Source organism: Grus americana, chromosome 2 (assembly GCF_028858705.1).
Source record: "Grus americana isolate bGruAme1 chromosome 2, bGruAme1.mat, whole genome shotgun sequence".
Classification (NCBI taxonomy): Eukaryota; Metazoa; Chordata; class Aves; order Gruiformes; family Gruidae; genus Grus; species Grus americana.
Genome location: NC_072853.1, coordinates 18,029,784 through 18,043,779, shown reverse-complemented (window position 1 = coordinate 18,043,779; position 13,996 = coordinate 18,029,784). Strand labels below are relative to the sequence as shown.

Here is a 13,996-nt window from a genome sequence, read left to right as displayed (position 1 = left end):
TTTATGCAGAGTCATCACTTTTAGTGAGGGGATTGATTGCCTGTTTTTCTTACTAGCTTCAGACAACACAGAGATAGATTTTCAATATTGTTATCTGTAAATGTAGATAAACATTGACTCCAGGTATAGCTTGCTTGTGTATGAGACCAGTTTATTAAGGCTGCAAAATCAATTAATTGCTCTATATTTCAGCTCAGGAACTGAGAGCTGTGGCTGCTACCACTGCTCCTATGGAAGTGGTTGTACCATATAGGCTATGGGAGGCAAGAAAGACAGCCCTTCCCCACAACAGCAGTTACTCTTAGCCTAGCCTGGCTGCAGTTACTTTACTTGATAAGTAAAATTCAGTCTGCCCATACTTTTGAAAAGATTCATGGTGGAGCTGTAATATTATATACAAGCCTTAAACTGAAAAGATAAAGAACACAGGGGTATATCCTTAATATTAATATTTTACCCATCATCAATAAATCAAGAAACCATGCATAAGTTCCTTATGCAATATTACATGTAAAGAGGGGAGCCAGTTTTCCTGGCATTTATACTCAACTATCATGATTGTACTGGTATTTTAGGTAGTATCTGGAGCAAAGCCAGGCAGCATAATCATAACACAGAGTGATGGTGAAGTATTTTCAGTTCTGATATTAACTTAGAAGGATACTAAAACCTGCATTTTGCATCAAAAAAAAGTGAAGGGGAGGAACCGCAGAGATCTCAAGAGATAGGAAGGCAGGAATGAAGCTAACCATAACTCATCTAGTCTGAAGTCTGCTTTGAAAGGTCCTTGGAAATAGGGCTAGAAAGGAGTGGTCCACCGGCGCGATTAATTGTTTTGGTAGATTGCCCTATGAAGAGTTTTAGCTGATAAGTCTAGCAATGGCTTTGGAGTAAATGTAACCCTTTCAGAGGAAAATATCAGAGAAGAAACAAAAGTTAAGAGAATATAAATAATAAAGAGATACTTCATTAAAAATTGTGAAAGATTGCTTAATGCTATGCAAACAACTAGTAGGTTATTCAATATCATCACATGTAAACTCATACTTCTGTGTAGTACATAACAGTTTTAAGAATTCTGTCTTGGGAAGTACTGAAAAAGTCTAGCAGGAGGGAGTGCCAGCAAAAATTTGCCATGATGGACACACTCTATCACAGCAATAAAACAGACCAAAGCAGTCTTTGGATATTAAAAAGGCATCTGGGATTGTTAACGTCTAGGCCTACTAAGCTGAAATCACTCGAGTAATTAGGCTGATGTCAGAGGTCCACAGTTTGACCTTCGGCGTGTTGCTATGTAGTTCATAGGGCTGTAACTTTTGCTAGATAAAGCAAAATTAAACAGTTGTAATGAAAACAGCAGCAGCAGCAACAACAACAAAATCTGCATAACTGGCAGAAACAGCAGATCTAAACTTATACAAAAATATTTGCCCAGCACCTCCTACACCCCAATCAATGAGCAACAGCTCAAAACAGTCCACCAACTAGCAAAAAATATAACAATCTGGAAGATGCTCTCCACCTCAAAACACTCATCTGCCTCAGCCTGAAGGGAGCTGTGTGCATTTTGTCTGTCCTGACCTAAATTAGGAAATTCAGACTGAAGCAGAGAGACAATATAACTTCATTGCTTGTAATCTATGTGACTCTATTCAGATACCGTGTCTAGTTCTGATCTCCATAAGTGAACAAAGAAGTAGATAAAGGGGGAAGCTGTTCTGGTTTAACCCTGTAGGCAGCTGAACACCACACAGCCATTTGCTCACTCCCCCAGCCCAGTGGGATGGCAGAGAGAATCAGGGGGGAAAAAAGGTAAAACTCATGGATCGAGATAAAGACAGTTTAACAGGACAGAAAAGAGAGGGAAAATAGTAATAGTAATAATAATAATAATAATAATAATAATAAAAAAATATAAAAATCAAGTGATGCACAATGCAATTGCTGACCACCCACTGACTGATGCCCAGCCAGTTCCTGAGCAGCAGCTGCCGCCTCCCCCAGCCAATTTTCCCTGCTGTTTTTTTTTTTTTTTTTTTGTTCAGCATGACGTCATATGGTACGGAATATCCCTTTGGCCAGTTTGGGTCAACTGTCCTGGCTGTGCCCTCTGCCAGCTCCTTGTGCACCCCCAGCCTCCTCACTGGCAGTGTGAGAAGCTGAAAAGTCATTGGCTTAGCGTAAGTACTGCTCAGCAACTACGAAAACATCAGTGTGTTATCAACATTATTCTCATCCTAAATCCAAACCACAGCATTATATCAGCTACAAGGACAAAAACTAACTCTACCCCAGCCAAAACCAGGACAGAAGCATTCATAAACAAGTCACAAATATGATAAAAGACTTAGACTTTCCCTTAAATTGAGGAGGTCAATGCATATCGCTTATTAGAGGGAAGATTAAGGGATGACTGAGTTTATAAATACCTTCAGAACGACCAGAAATGTCATTAAGGGCTCTTGGGTTTGAGATATAAACTCGAAGCAAGCAGCCAGGTGTAAGTATGCAGTTCTATAGCAACTTAAACCAATGTAGTTTCAGGTTGCTATGTTCCTGTGTTCTGCTGTACCCAGTAAAGCACTCTCCTGCCTCATTCCCCCTTTTGCATCAACAGTAAGTAGTGCATAGTCAGACAGGAGTAAACCAATACAAGGATCAGATCAAGCTGAAAATCACAGCCTTTTGAGTTCCTATTCCTTTGGTTATTGGAATATTCTCTGCATATCCATTTTCAAGTCACAAATTTCTGTGGCCTTGTCCCAAGCTTCAAGTCATTAGAAATCTTTGTCACACTTAATGAAGTAACTCAAAGAGGAGTCATTTGAAAACTAATTTTTGTTTACTTCCAACAGAAGTTGAATTTATTTCGTTTTACTGGAGTGACAATAATTATGTGAGACCACATATGTTGCTGCAATGCAATGCAAAAATAAATATGGGAAAAAAATAGTTTCTGAGAAATACTATTTAAAAATCAGATTATATACTAATAATACAGTTTTATTCTTCTCCATCTTATACCTCAAAAACATTAATGAAGTTATGTACATTAGTAGCCTACATTCTTTTTAGAAAAGATTGATCATGTTCTACCTTTTCTGTGATATACTGTTTCTACTCTTGAAAGGGGAAAAAAAGAGACTGATAGTTTTGAAACATATAAGCTGGAGTGTTAGCAGAAAACAGATATTTTTAATTAACTTTGGGTTTATGAATGCCAAGACAGAGTGAAAATGGTATTAATTCCTTTTTTATCCTCTCTCTCGGCATTAAACTATTTATTACGGAAAGATTACTGCTGTAATTCATCAGATTGCAGCTGTCTTTACTGAAGAAAGACTAGACACATTTTCTGGAGTTATTTTTGCTTTTGTAAGTAGATTTTAACTACAGGAGTTTAACAAACACATGCACACCTCCATTATAGCTTAAACACACCCACAAAAAGAAATAAAAATATGTGTTGAACTACTCATATACAGAAAACACTTCTTTAAAATAATTTTTTTTTCAGAGTGAGTGAATTTCATTATAAAACTGCTAAAGTTAATATTGCATTGTCACTTCTTTATAAAAACTAAATTTGCATCATTTGGTACTGTCAGTGCATACTTTAAGTGACTGTTAATTGAGAGATACCATAGACTACCACATGCCCAAGGAAGTCTGCCAATTTTTTAAAGGACTAGAATTTATTCTGATAAGTATATTTATGTGGCATTGAAATATTAAACCTATCTTGACAGTGTTTGATGAGTTGTTGTATTTCCAAATAAAAACTAAATATAAGAATTATTCCATGCTAATCATGTGCATCTTTCATTTTTACCGTAAATCCTACTTTAACTGACCTATATTTAGTTCTAGTTCTGAAAAATGGGATCATTTGATAATATACATTTATACACAAGCCTAATTTTTATACAAGAAGACTGCTTCTGAGTCCCCAAGAATTTATGCTTTTTTCTTGTCACTAGATTTAGGCTTGACATCATTGAGCACACCACAGTGAAACTGTAAAGACGTTAGCAGAAATGTTATAAATGTTAAAAGGACATGAAACAGAAGAAAACACAGAGCAAATGTTACAACTTCTGTTAAGAAAAATTGATTGAATATCTCATTTTCATTATAACTGTTTTTATATTTCAATAATACTGAATAACCCCAGACTTTCCAATATTTATTTATGGTACTAAGATACCTAGCTACAGCTCAAAGTTTAGTTTGCAATTATGACTGGTACCTATACAAACCAATAAGAAGATACTACATTTTCTTTACTCTTACATCCTACATTTGTGAGAAATGACCCGGGGATGAAGCAGCTAAGATAGAGGGCCAGCAGCTGAAATATTAGACAATATCGGAAAAAGAATGTTTACACAGTAATCTGGTGTCAGTTTATCTCTTTCCTATTCAGACGGGAATGTTCAAGGTAAGTCTTAAGAAATACTTCTCTGAAAGACTGACAACCTAAACAAAAACAAAAACAAAAAAAAAAAGAGAGAGAAAGAAAGATGGAGAAGTGAACTATGATGCAAGAAAGAGACCCGCAGGGGAATTTAATCTTTGCAATACTGTGAAAATAATATTAATTCTTAAAATTCCTTGGAGAAAAACGTGGAGTCTGGGTCTCTCAATTACCAAGATCACATAATCTCATTTCCTCTTTGGTTTAATGGATCCTTTTGGGTTTTTTTTTTCAGAGTAAAACATCTTCAATAATAAAGACTGTTTTTTTCATATAGCCAAGCACGTAACACGTTCTTCTCAGAAGGGGAGATCCGGGTATACAGCTCTTCAAATCATGCAGTTGAAGATTCACTTACATTCCAAGCATGCTTCTGGAATTATCATACTCTTAGGTGATAGGGAGAAAGACAGGAATGGGATTAGTTACTCATGACACCAGACTTTTGGGAATATCAAAATATCCAACATTTTTTGCCTATTTTATCTACCTGTTGGCATGGAAAACAAGTCTACTACCTCTATCATCAGAAAGAAAAAAAAAAGTAAGAAAAAATAATCCAAATGTATGAGGTGGGGCAGGTCTGTCTGGAGGATATCATGATTCCCCCAATAGCCACTCTTTCATCCCTACCATCCTCTGCACATAGTAGCAAGCCTGATACTTCAGGCATTTCCTCTCCTTCCGATTTCCTTCCAATTCCCCCCCAAAAATAAGTTGCCTAAACCCAGTCCTTCTCCCTTCAATGCTGAGGTGGCAAAATTTAATTTTGCAAATACTCCAAGGAAAGCTTCATGCTATATTTTGCAGGGTTACTCATGCTGTGGGCTTACATACTGCATCATCATGTCTGCCCTAGCTGGGAATATGTCTTGCCCAGACTTTGGTGTGGGATAAATGCCAAATAATTTGATAGCAATACAACATAGGCAGTTCTTCATACGTCCTTCAGAAGAAATTTAATGATTTTGCCAGCAAAAAGTAAAGTGAATAAGCGCTAATGGTATTTAGTACTGGACAAGATATTTAGTATCACCTTCAATTATTTTGCTGTCAGTAAATGTAGTGCCAAGTAGTAAATGTGGAGCTATGTATATTTTTGGTTAGTCTCAATCTTTTCACCTCCCCCAGGACAGAAGCAAGTGCAATACACAGAACTCCATTTTAGCTTTGTTTCTATGTAATAGATGAACTAAATAAAAAAAGGTGACAGAAGATGCTGGTTTCCCTTCCAAAAGCTACAAATAGGTAGGTACAATTCAGAGCACTCAAGAAAGCCCAACTACTATTTACTGCAGTTGCTTTGAACAGTAGTCTAGAAATTTCTCTCCCAGTGGCTGTTACAGCTGTAAGTTAAAAGTGTATTAATCAGGCTATAATTAATATGAACTTATCTCCAACCTATCTGCAAGCATACCAAACCAGAGTAACTAACAACAGTATGTAAGTATTCTTTTTAACATTATGATGGTATAGCCACGCACAACATATAAACATTTTACATAAGCATGTGAGCAATTTGATAACCAAAAGGGCGAAGATAGACAGATGTAGTTGCACACAGAAGGCATCCAAGTAGAAAAAAATTGCTAAACAAAAGACAAGGGACTGCAAATAGGCCAGACATCCTCTTCAATAAAAGATCTTAAAAAAAAGGCTTAAAATCATCAGCCATAAGGAAGGTAAAACAGAAAAAAAAAAAAAAAGAAAAAAAAAAAGACAAGACTATTGCGGTTTGACTTCTCTTACCAAAGAGCTCCTACAGCTGCCTACGTTGACTGTGCGACCAGGAGCAGCATGGACTGCAGCCATCAGCTCCAGGGTATTATATGCATTCACAGCTAAACCACAGTATGAGTGTTGGAGAGTAACAGTTTATACATGTAATGATGGTGATTAACATTATGTAGGATTTAACCAGCAGCACAAAATGTACTATTAGCATATTTAGTAAAGTTCTGTTTTACAGTTTGAAACTGGTCTGTCAGTCTTCTAAACACTCACATCACAATGACCTCTAATGCTGCAAATGATAAATATACACATATTTTCAGCCCTAACACTGCATTTGAAAGACAATATAAACACCTAAATTAGGTATTTGTAGGTGTATAGGATTTGTCTGAAGGTGAATTACCATAACATCATTTTTACATACTTGTATCTCCTAAATTTTATTTTGAAAACAAAGCACACACATACATAAAAAAATATCATTACTCACTGTTATAAGTGATATTAAATCCACGTCCTGACATTGAATGGTCAGCTTGAAATTCCAGACGCAAAATATGGCCATTACTGGTAAGATGGGAAGGAACTTCAGCACCAGTAAATGTTCCTATTATGGGGGAATCTGGAGAGTCACCATCTTTAACTGCAAGGAAGTCAAACTGAGATTCCAAGTCAAAGTCATTGAAAGAGAGATGGATTCGGCTCCCAGGGTCTGAAATGATTGTCCAGATACAGTTTAAATTATTTCCATATCCTTCTGGATAATCAGGTGAAAGAACTGTTCCCATTGGTGCAGTGAAATTGGAAAGGCAAGGAACTGCCAAAAAAGAGAGACAGAAAATAGGTAATAGAATAAAACATTTCAATAAGGATTTATTTTAATACTAAGTTTTTGTAAGAGATCCTTAAACTTGCTGATTACTTCTTGCTGATTACCTCAGCTGAATAATTCAGTATTCGTTATGATCTGTGAAGCCAGAAAGAAGGTGGGTTTTTTGGGTTTTGGTTTTTGTTGGGGTTTTTTTGTTTGTTTGTTTTTTTAATCTTCTTATTCCCTTCCCCTCAATAAAACTACCTCCCAAGCAGAGGGCCCAAGTAATAAAGAACATCCTTGTTGCATTGGAAGCCCACAGCAGTCCTTACAATTTACCTATGTTCAACAATCCTTAATCACTTGGCACCACTTCTTTTCTCCTTTAGGGAACTGTTTAGACCAGCAGACCTCTCACTGAGCACATTAAAGAGGCAGAAAGTCAATAGTACCCTTATCATTTGTTGTTCACACAGAAGGACAAGCAATTAACTAGCCTCAAAGAGACAACAGAGTTGTTCTGTTGTTATCAGGATAATATTTTATATTCAACCATTTCAGTTAAGCCATATTAAATTGAGTTGCAGGGATGAAAGCAACTGATTGCACTCTGAATATATTTGATCTGCACTATTTCAGTGGAAAAGTTAAGAAAGGTGTTGCCACAAATACGTATCACAACATTGATTTTACTTATGCTGTATAATGTAACTTGAAGAGAGCTATAAATGTCTATGATCATTTAAGTGCTAAAAGATATTCATATATAATACATGGAAGAAAATGTAAATAATTTAAACCCTTGATTACAATTCAGCAACTTCTGATCTAAGGAATTACGTTAACTTACAAAAGTAGCTATAAAAAGTGTATCATACATATAAAATCTACAAAATCCTACCAAAATAGAAAATAATAAAGCACTGTATCAAATCACATAAAGACAACTGCTTTAATAGTTGTTAGTAAAAGAAAAAAAATATTTTAGCAGTTCTAGAACTTGTCTTGGGCATAATCATTAGGCAAACCCACCACTGAACAAAAGTAAATTCATATTGTCAGGAGAGTTAATTGCATTGTGATTACTCTTCAATCAACCACACAATTATTACATATAAGGAAAAACATATCATAATGGTATGTATTAATATAATAAAAAATATTTGGTACATACAAATACAGATTGGTATGTTTGCAGACCACTGGTTGTTTTCTTGGCAAATGATAGATTTCTCTCCAATTAATTCAAATCCAAACTGACACTCAAACCTTAAAACATCACGGTTAGAAAATCCATCCCCTTCTCTGATACCATACAACGGTGTTCCAGGATCCCCACAGCTTTCCTTTTCAATTTCTGTTGAAATAAATAAGGAATTTATTTATGGAAGAATAAAAGAAACTGTGGGTATATGCTCACATCTAGAAAATAACTATACATTTTTATAAGCAAATGAAAATCATCTACATAACAACAGTTGCTGAAATGCACTACTGAGTTTGATTCTATAGTCCAGCTTCTTAAGGAGTAAATTCTGTGTAAGGATATCAGAAAAATCAGAGCTCTTTGTGTTAATGGAGTACTTGAAATTGAAAGGATATAAGGAAAAGTATTCCTACTTTATTTTATTTTGTAAAATTTTAGGCAATACTAATAACAAGTACAATATCATTTGTAGTACACGAGCACTTAAGACTAGCAACAGAGACCAGCGTCCCACTGTGTAAACACTGTCCATGTTCCAATACAGCTTAAATTGATGAACCAATGACATGGCAAAAAAGGAAGCAGTGACACAAAAAGAATTGCCCAAAGTCAAAAGGAGACTATACATAAATATATAAGTATATATACACATATATACATTTATATACACACACATTATGTATACACATGCAAAAAGAACTACTCAATACTCAAATAACATTTTATGTCAGTAGTTTTAACTGCATTGTATCTGAATGACTCCCTCTTATTTCCACAATTGTTACAGCTATGATATTCTCTCAAATTACATACTGTCCTCAACTTTTACTGTAGTTACAAGCACGGAAGGATCTTCTAAAAAGCATTTCCACCCATATGCATTTCACAAGCTCACAGGGCAAGTCAAGCCGGAATCATAGAATGGTTTGGGTTGAAAGGGACTTCAAAGATCATCTAGTTCCAACCCCCATGCCACAGGGAGGGATACCTTGCATTAGATCAGGTTCCTCAAAGCCCCATCCAACCTGACTTTGAACACTTCCAGTGATGGAGCATCCACAATTTCTCTAGGCCGCCTATTCCAGTGTCTCACCACCTTCACAGTGAAAAATGTCTTCCTTATATCCAATGTAAATCTACGCTCCTTCAGCTTAAACCCATTACCCCTCGTCCTGTCACTACACTCCCTGATAAACAGTCCCTCACCAGCTTTCCTGTATGCTCCCTTTAAGTACTGAAAAGCTGGTATACAGGTCTCCCTGGAGCCTTCTCTTCTCCAGGGTGAACAATCCCAACTCTCTCAGCCTGCCCTCATAGGGGAGGTGTTCCAGGCCTCTGATCATCTTCATGGCCCTCCTCTAGACTCGCTCCAACAGGTCCATGTCTTTCTTATGTTGGAGGCCCCAGGGCTGAACATAGTACTCCAGGTTGGATCTCATGAGAGCCGAGTAGAGGGGAAGAATTATGTCCCTCAACCTGCTGGCTATGCTTCTTTTGATGCAGCCCAGTATGCAATTAGCTTTCTGGGCTGCAAGCGCACATTGCCAGCTCATATTCAGCTTTTCATCCACCAATACCCCCAAGTCCTTCTCCTTAGGGCTGCTCTCAATCCACTCTTCGCCCAGCCTGTATCCATGTTTGGGATTGCCTTGACCCATGTGCAGGACCTTGCACTTGGCCTTGTTGAACCTCATGAGGTTCACATGGGCCCACGTCTCAAGCCTGTCATGTCCCTCTGGATGGCATCCCTTCCCTCTAGAGTATCAACCACAACACTGAGCTTGGCGTCATCTGCAAACTTGCTTAGGGTGCACTCAATTCCACTGCCCATGTCCCTGACAAAGATGCTACTGGTCCCAGTGTGGACCCCTGAGGGACACCAATTGTCACTGGTGTCCACACAGATATCGAGTTGTTGACTGCAACTCTTTGAGCGCGACTATCCAGCCAATTCCTTACCCACCGAGTGGTCCACCCGTCAAATCCATGTCTCTCCAATTTTAAAGACAAGTTTGTTTTGTGGGACAGTATCAAATGCTTTGCACAAGTCCAGGTAGATGATGTCAGTTGCTCCAATCCAGCAATGCTGTAACTACGTCGTATAATGACAACAAATTTTTCAGGCATGATTTGCCATTAGTGAAGCCATATTGGCTGTTACCAATCACCTCCTCATTTTCCATATGCCTGAACATAGTTTTCAGGACGATCTGCTCCATGACCTTGCCAGTCACAGAGGTGAGATTGACCGGGCTGTAGTTCCCCAGGTCTTCCTTTTTTCCCTTTTTAAAAATAGGGGGGGTTGTCTCTCCTTTTCCAGTCACTGGGATCTTCACCAGTCTGCCATGACTTTTCAAATATGATGGATAGTGGCTTGGCAACTTCATCTACCAGTTCCCTCAGGACCCTCGGATGTATCTCATCAGGTCCCATGGACTTGTGCACCTTCAGTTTCCTTAAACGGTCTTGAACCTGCCTGATCTTCTCCTACAGTGGGCAGTACTTCACTCTTTCAGTCCTTTTCATCAGATTCTGTGAGTCTGGTGGTGTGGCTAGAGCACTTGCCAGTGAAGATCAAGGCAAAAACATTGTTGAGTACCTCAGCCTCCTCCATGTCGGTTGTAGCAAGGTCTCCGGTTTTGCTTATCAGTACAGTTTCTTTCATCTTCTTTTGTTGTCCTATGTACCTGAAGAAACCTTTCTTGTTATTTTTCACATCCCTAGCTAAGTTCAGCTCCAGCTGTGCCTTGGCTTTCCTGATCCCCTCCCTGCAGGCTTTCCTGATTCGTTCCCAGAGGTGCCCTGGAAGGGACCTTAGGAGGTCTCTAAGTCAGGCTCCTGCTCCAAGCAGGCTCAGCTCTGAGGTCAGACCAGGTTGCTAATGGCTTTATCCAGTTGGCTCTTGAAAACCTCCCAGGATGGAGACTGTTCTGGGCAACCTCTTCCACTTCTTGACTGTCCATGTGGGAGATTTTTTTTTTATATCCAGTCTGAACTTCTCTTGTTCTAACTTAAGCCCATTCTCACCCCATCCTTCCATCATGTACCAGTGTAAAGAGCCTGCCTCTGTCTTCTCAATCACCTCCTCATAGCTACTGGCAGGCTGATATTAGACCCTACTTCTACAGGCTGAACAAGTCCAGCTCCCTCAGGCTCTCCTCACAGGGCAAGTGTTCCTTGGCAGCCCTCCACTGAACTCACTTCAGTTAATCAGTCTCTCAAAACTGGATGGACTTTTCTTGATGGAGTCTAAGGAGGGTCAGGTAAAGGAGAATAATCACTTCCATCAATCTGTGCTCCTGTTAATCCAGCCCAGGATGCTTTTGGCCTTCTCAGTTTGCTGTCCACCAGGGTATCAAGGCCTTTTCTGGAGGGCCACTCCCCAGCCTTTTCTGCGTGCCGGAGTTATTCATTCCCAGGTGCAGGACTTAGCACTTGCCATTTTTTAATTTCATAGAGCTCCTCTAGGTCCATTTCTCTGGCCTGTATAGGTCCCTCTGGATAGCAGCACTGTTCTTCAGCATATTCAGCTGTTTCTTTCGGTTTGATGTCATCTACAAACCGGATGAGACTGTACTTCATAGCCTCTTCACAGCCAATGACAAAATGGAATATCCCAGAGTAGACTCCTTTGTTTTTTCTTGCTCCTGGCCTCCAGTACAGTATAATCCATTAACCACTACCCTCTATCCTATCACCAACTGGTTTTTTATTACTATTATTGTTTGTTGTTGTTGTTGTTGTTATTATTATTTTGGGGAAAGGGGGTATATGTTTCTTTGATTTGCTGGTTTGGTTTTTTTTTTTCATCCATTTGGTTATCTCTGACAGTATTCTTGCATCCAAGTCAGGACATTATATTCACATATCTGACTCTAGACGAAGGGACAGAGTGAAAAGCCTTGTTAAGGTTGAGGTGGGCCACATCCACTGCTCTCCCCTTGTGCAGTGACCTAGTGATTTATTATAAAAGAGAAATCAACTTGGTCAGGTGTGATTTATGCTTGGTAAATTCATGCTAGCTGTTCACCATCGCTTTCTTCATGTGCCTGAAATGGCTTCCAAGAAGACTTGATCCTTGATTTCTCCAGGAATTGAAATAAAGGTCAGCCTGCAGTTGCATAGGTGAAGATTTTGGCTTTTGTTGAAGATCATACAACTTTTTTCCAGTCTTTGTGGATCTTTCCTAAGCTTGAAAAACTGTCAAAGGTGATAGGAAGTGGCCTTGCAAGGATTCACCAGCTCTTTCAGCACCCTTGGATGCAGTCTGTTATGTCTTAGAAACTTGCAAAGAAAATGTTGTGTTCAAGATATGAATCTTAGGAATGCATTCATCATCTACAAATACAGGAAATATGGTACAGAGGTAATGGAAATTCAGTACAAAGTATTTTTTTCCTTGTCTATCCCAACTATCACAAACTTCTTTCATGAGAGATCCTAACTATAAAAAGGACAGAAATCTTAACATAAAATTAATATATCATGTGTAATAATAATAGTAACAAATATCCCTATACCATATTTTGAAAATTTCTCTTTAAAGGTCTTGCTGCCACTTTTTTACATTTCCACATTTGGTAGTTTGACTATGAGGAAAAAAAAAACCAAAACCAAAACAAAACAAAAACAACAAACAAACAAACAAACAGCAAGTGTTTTGATTTCAACCCAAATAATTTTTGTAGGGTCATATTGCCAACAGCAATACACCTAATTTGTGAAAGCTTTCAGCTATTAATGCTCTGAATACAACTGAAATGTAAATAAAGTAAATAAAGAACATTCCATTTCAATATGGAAATGAAAAAGAGCTGAAGATTATTTAAAAAAAATACTTTGAAGATATTTGAAAGGCTTTCTTATTCTGTTTGATTAAACAAAAATCAAAACCAACAAAACAAAACCATCTCTCAAAAAGCACAACAAACATCAATATTTCTTATTGCTTTATTTGTATTTGTTCAAACAGTTCTAGGAAAAGAGGAACATAACTCATAATTAAAAAAAAAAAAAGGTTAAAACACTCCCCAGAACACAGACCTCCAATAAAAGTTAAACCTGTCCCGAAGAAACAACATATCCCAAAGAAGACACAAACTCACTCCTCCTATCATCAGTGTTGCTGATGACAAACCTACAGAACTACTCAGTGTCTAACCACCACAGAACTACAAAGTTTTCCTAGGCTGTCCTGATTGATAGATTAATAATATTCTAAGTGCCTAAGTCACTTCACATTTCATTTGGGAAAACGAATGTTTCTATAAACTAGTTCTCCAACAAGTGAGTACATCAAGTAACTTAATGTAGTTTTCTTATAGAATATTTGCTAGACAGTAAATGTAGTCATACCTACTTATATTTATTCTCTTTTGGGGCTATTGGTTACTATTCTGATGTAGCTGGGCCAATGGCTTTCTCTAATTATTATTTTATCCTAAATAGTAAGAGTTTTCATGGTTTTTGTCAAATTTAAGAAGATATATAGCTGAGCAAAGCTGATACAGTGAGACATCCCTATTAGGAAAACTTAAAGGAACTGATTCTGCATTCAAATAATTTTTAGGCAGAGTATAATTATTTACAGGAGTTAGTTGGAAAAAAATTACTATTTTCCTTTATACTATGTGATTGCTGTATTTGAGAGATTACATCCATAGGCTTATATTTCATTTGCTTTCATAAATGGAATTAAGTTGAACAAGATGCTATTTGAATGATAGTTTTAAATCGCTAAACCCCATTCATATCCGTTTACATT

The 13,996-nt window shown here is 37.7% G+C and overlaps 1 protein-coding gene across 1 annotated transcript in view; it reads right to left on the bottom strand.

Annotated features, from left to right (window-relative positions):
• CSMD3 (CUB and Sushi multiple domains 3) overlaps nt 1-13,996 on the bottom strand; it is a 721,079-nt gene that overhangs the window by 310,664 nt on the left and 396,419 nt on the right. The window contains exons 14-15 of the mRNA XM_054816701.1: nt 8,200-8,382; nt 6,705-7,031 (exon numbers count right to left, since the gene is read on the bottom strand). Of these exons, the coding sequence (XP_054672676.1) occupies nt 6,705-7,031; nt 8,200-8,382 (510 nt within the window). The remainder of the gene's footprint in view (nt 1-6,704; nt 7,032-8,199; nt 8,383-13,996) is intronic.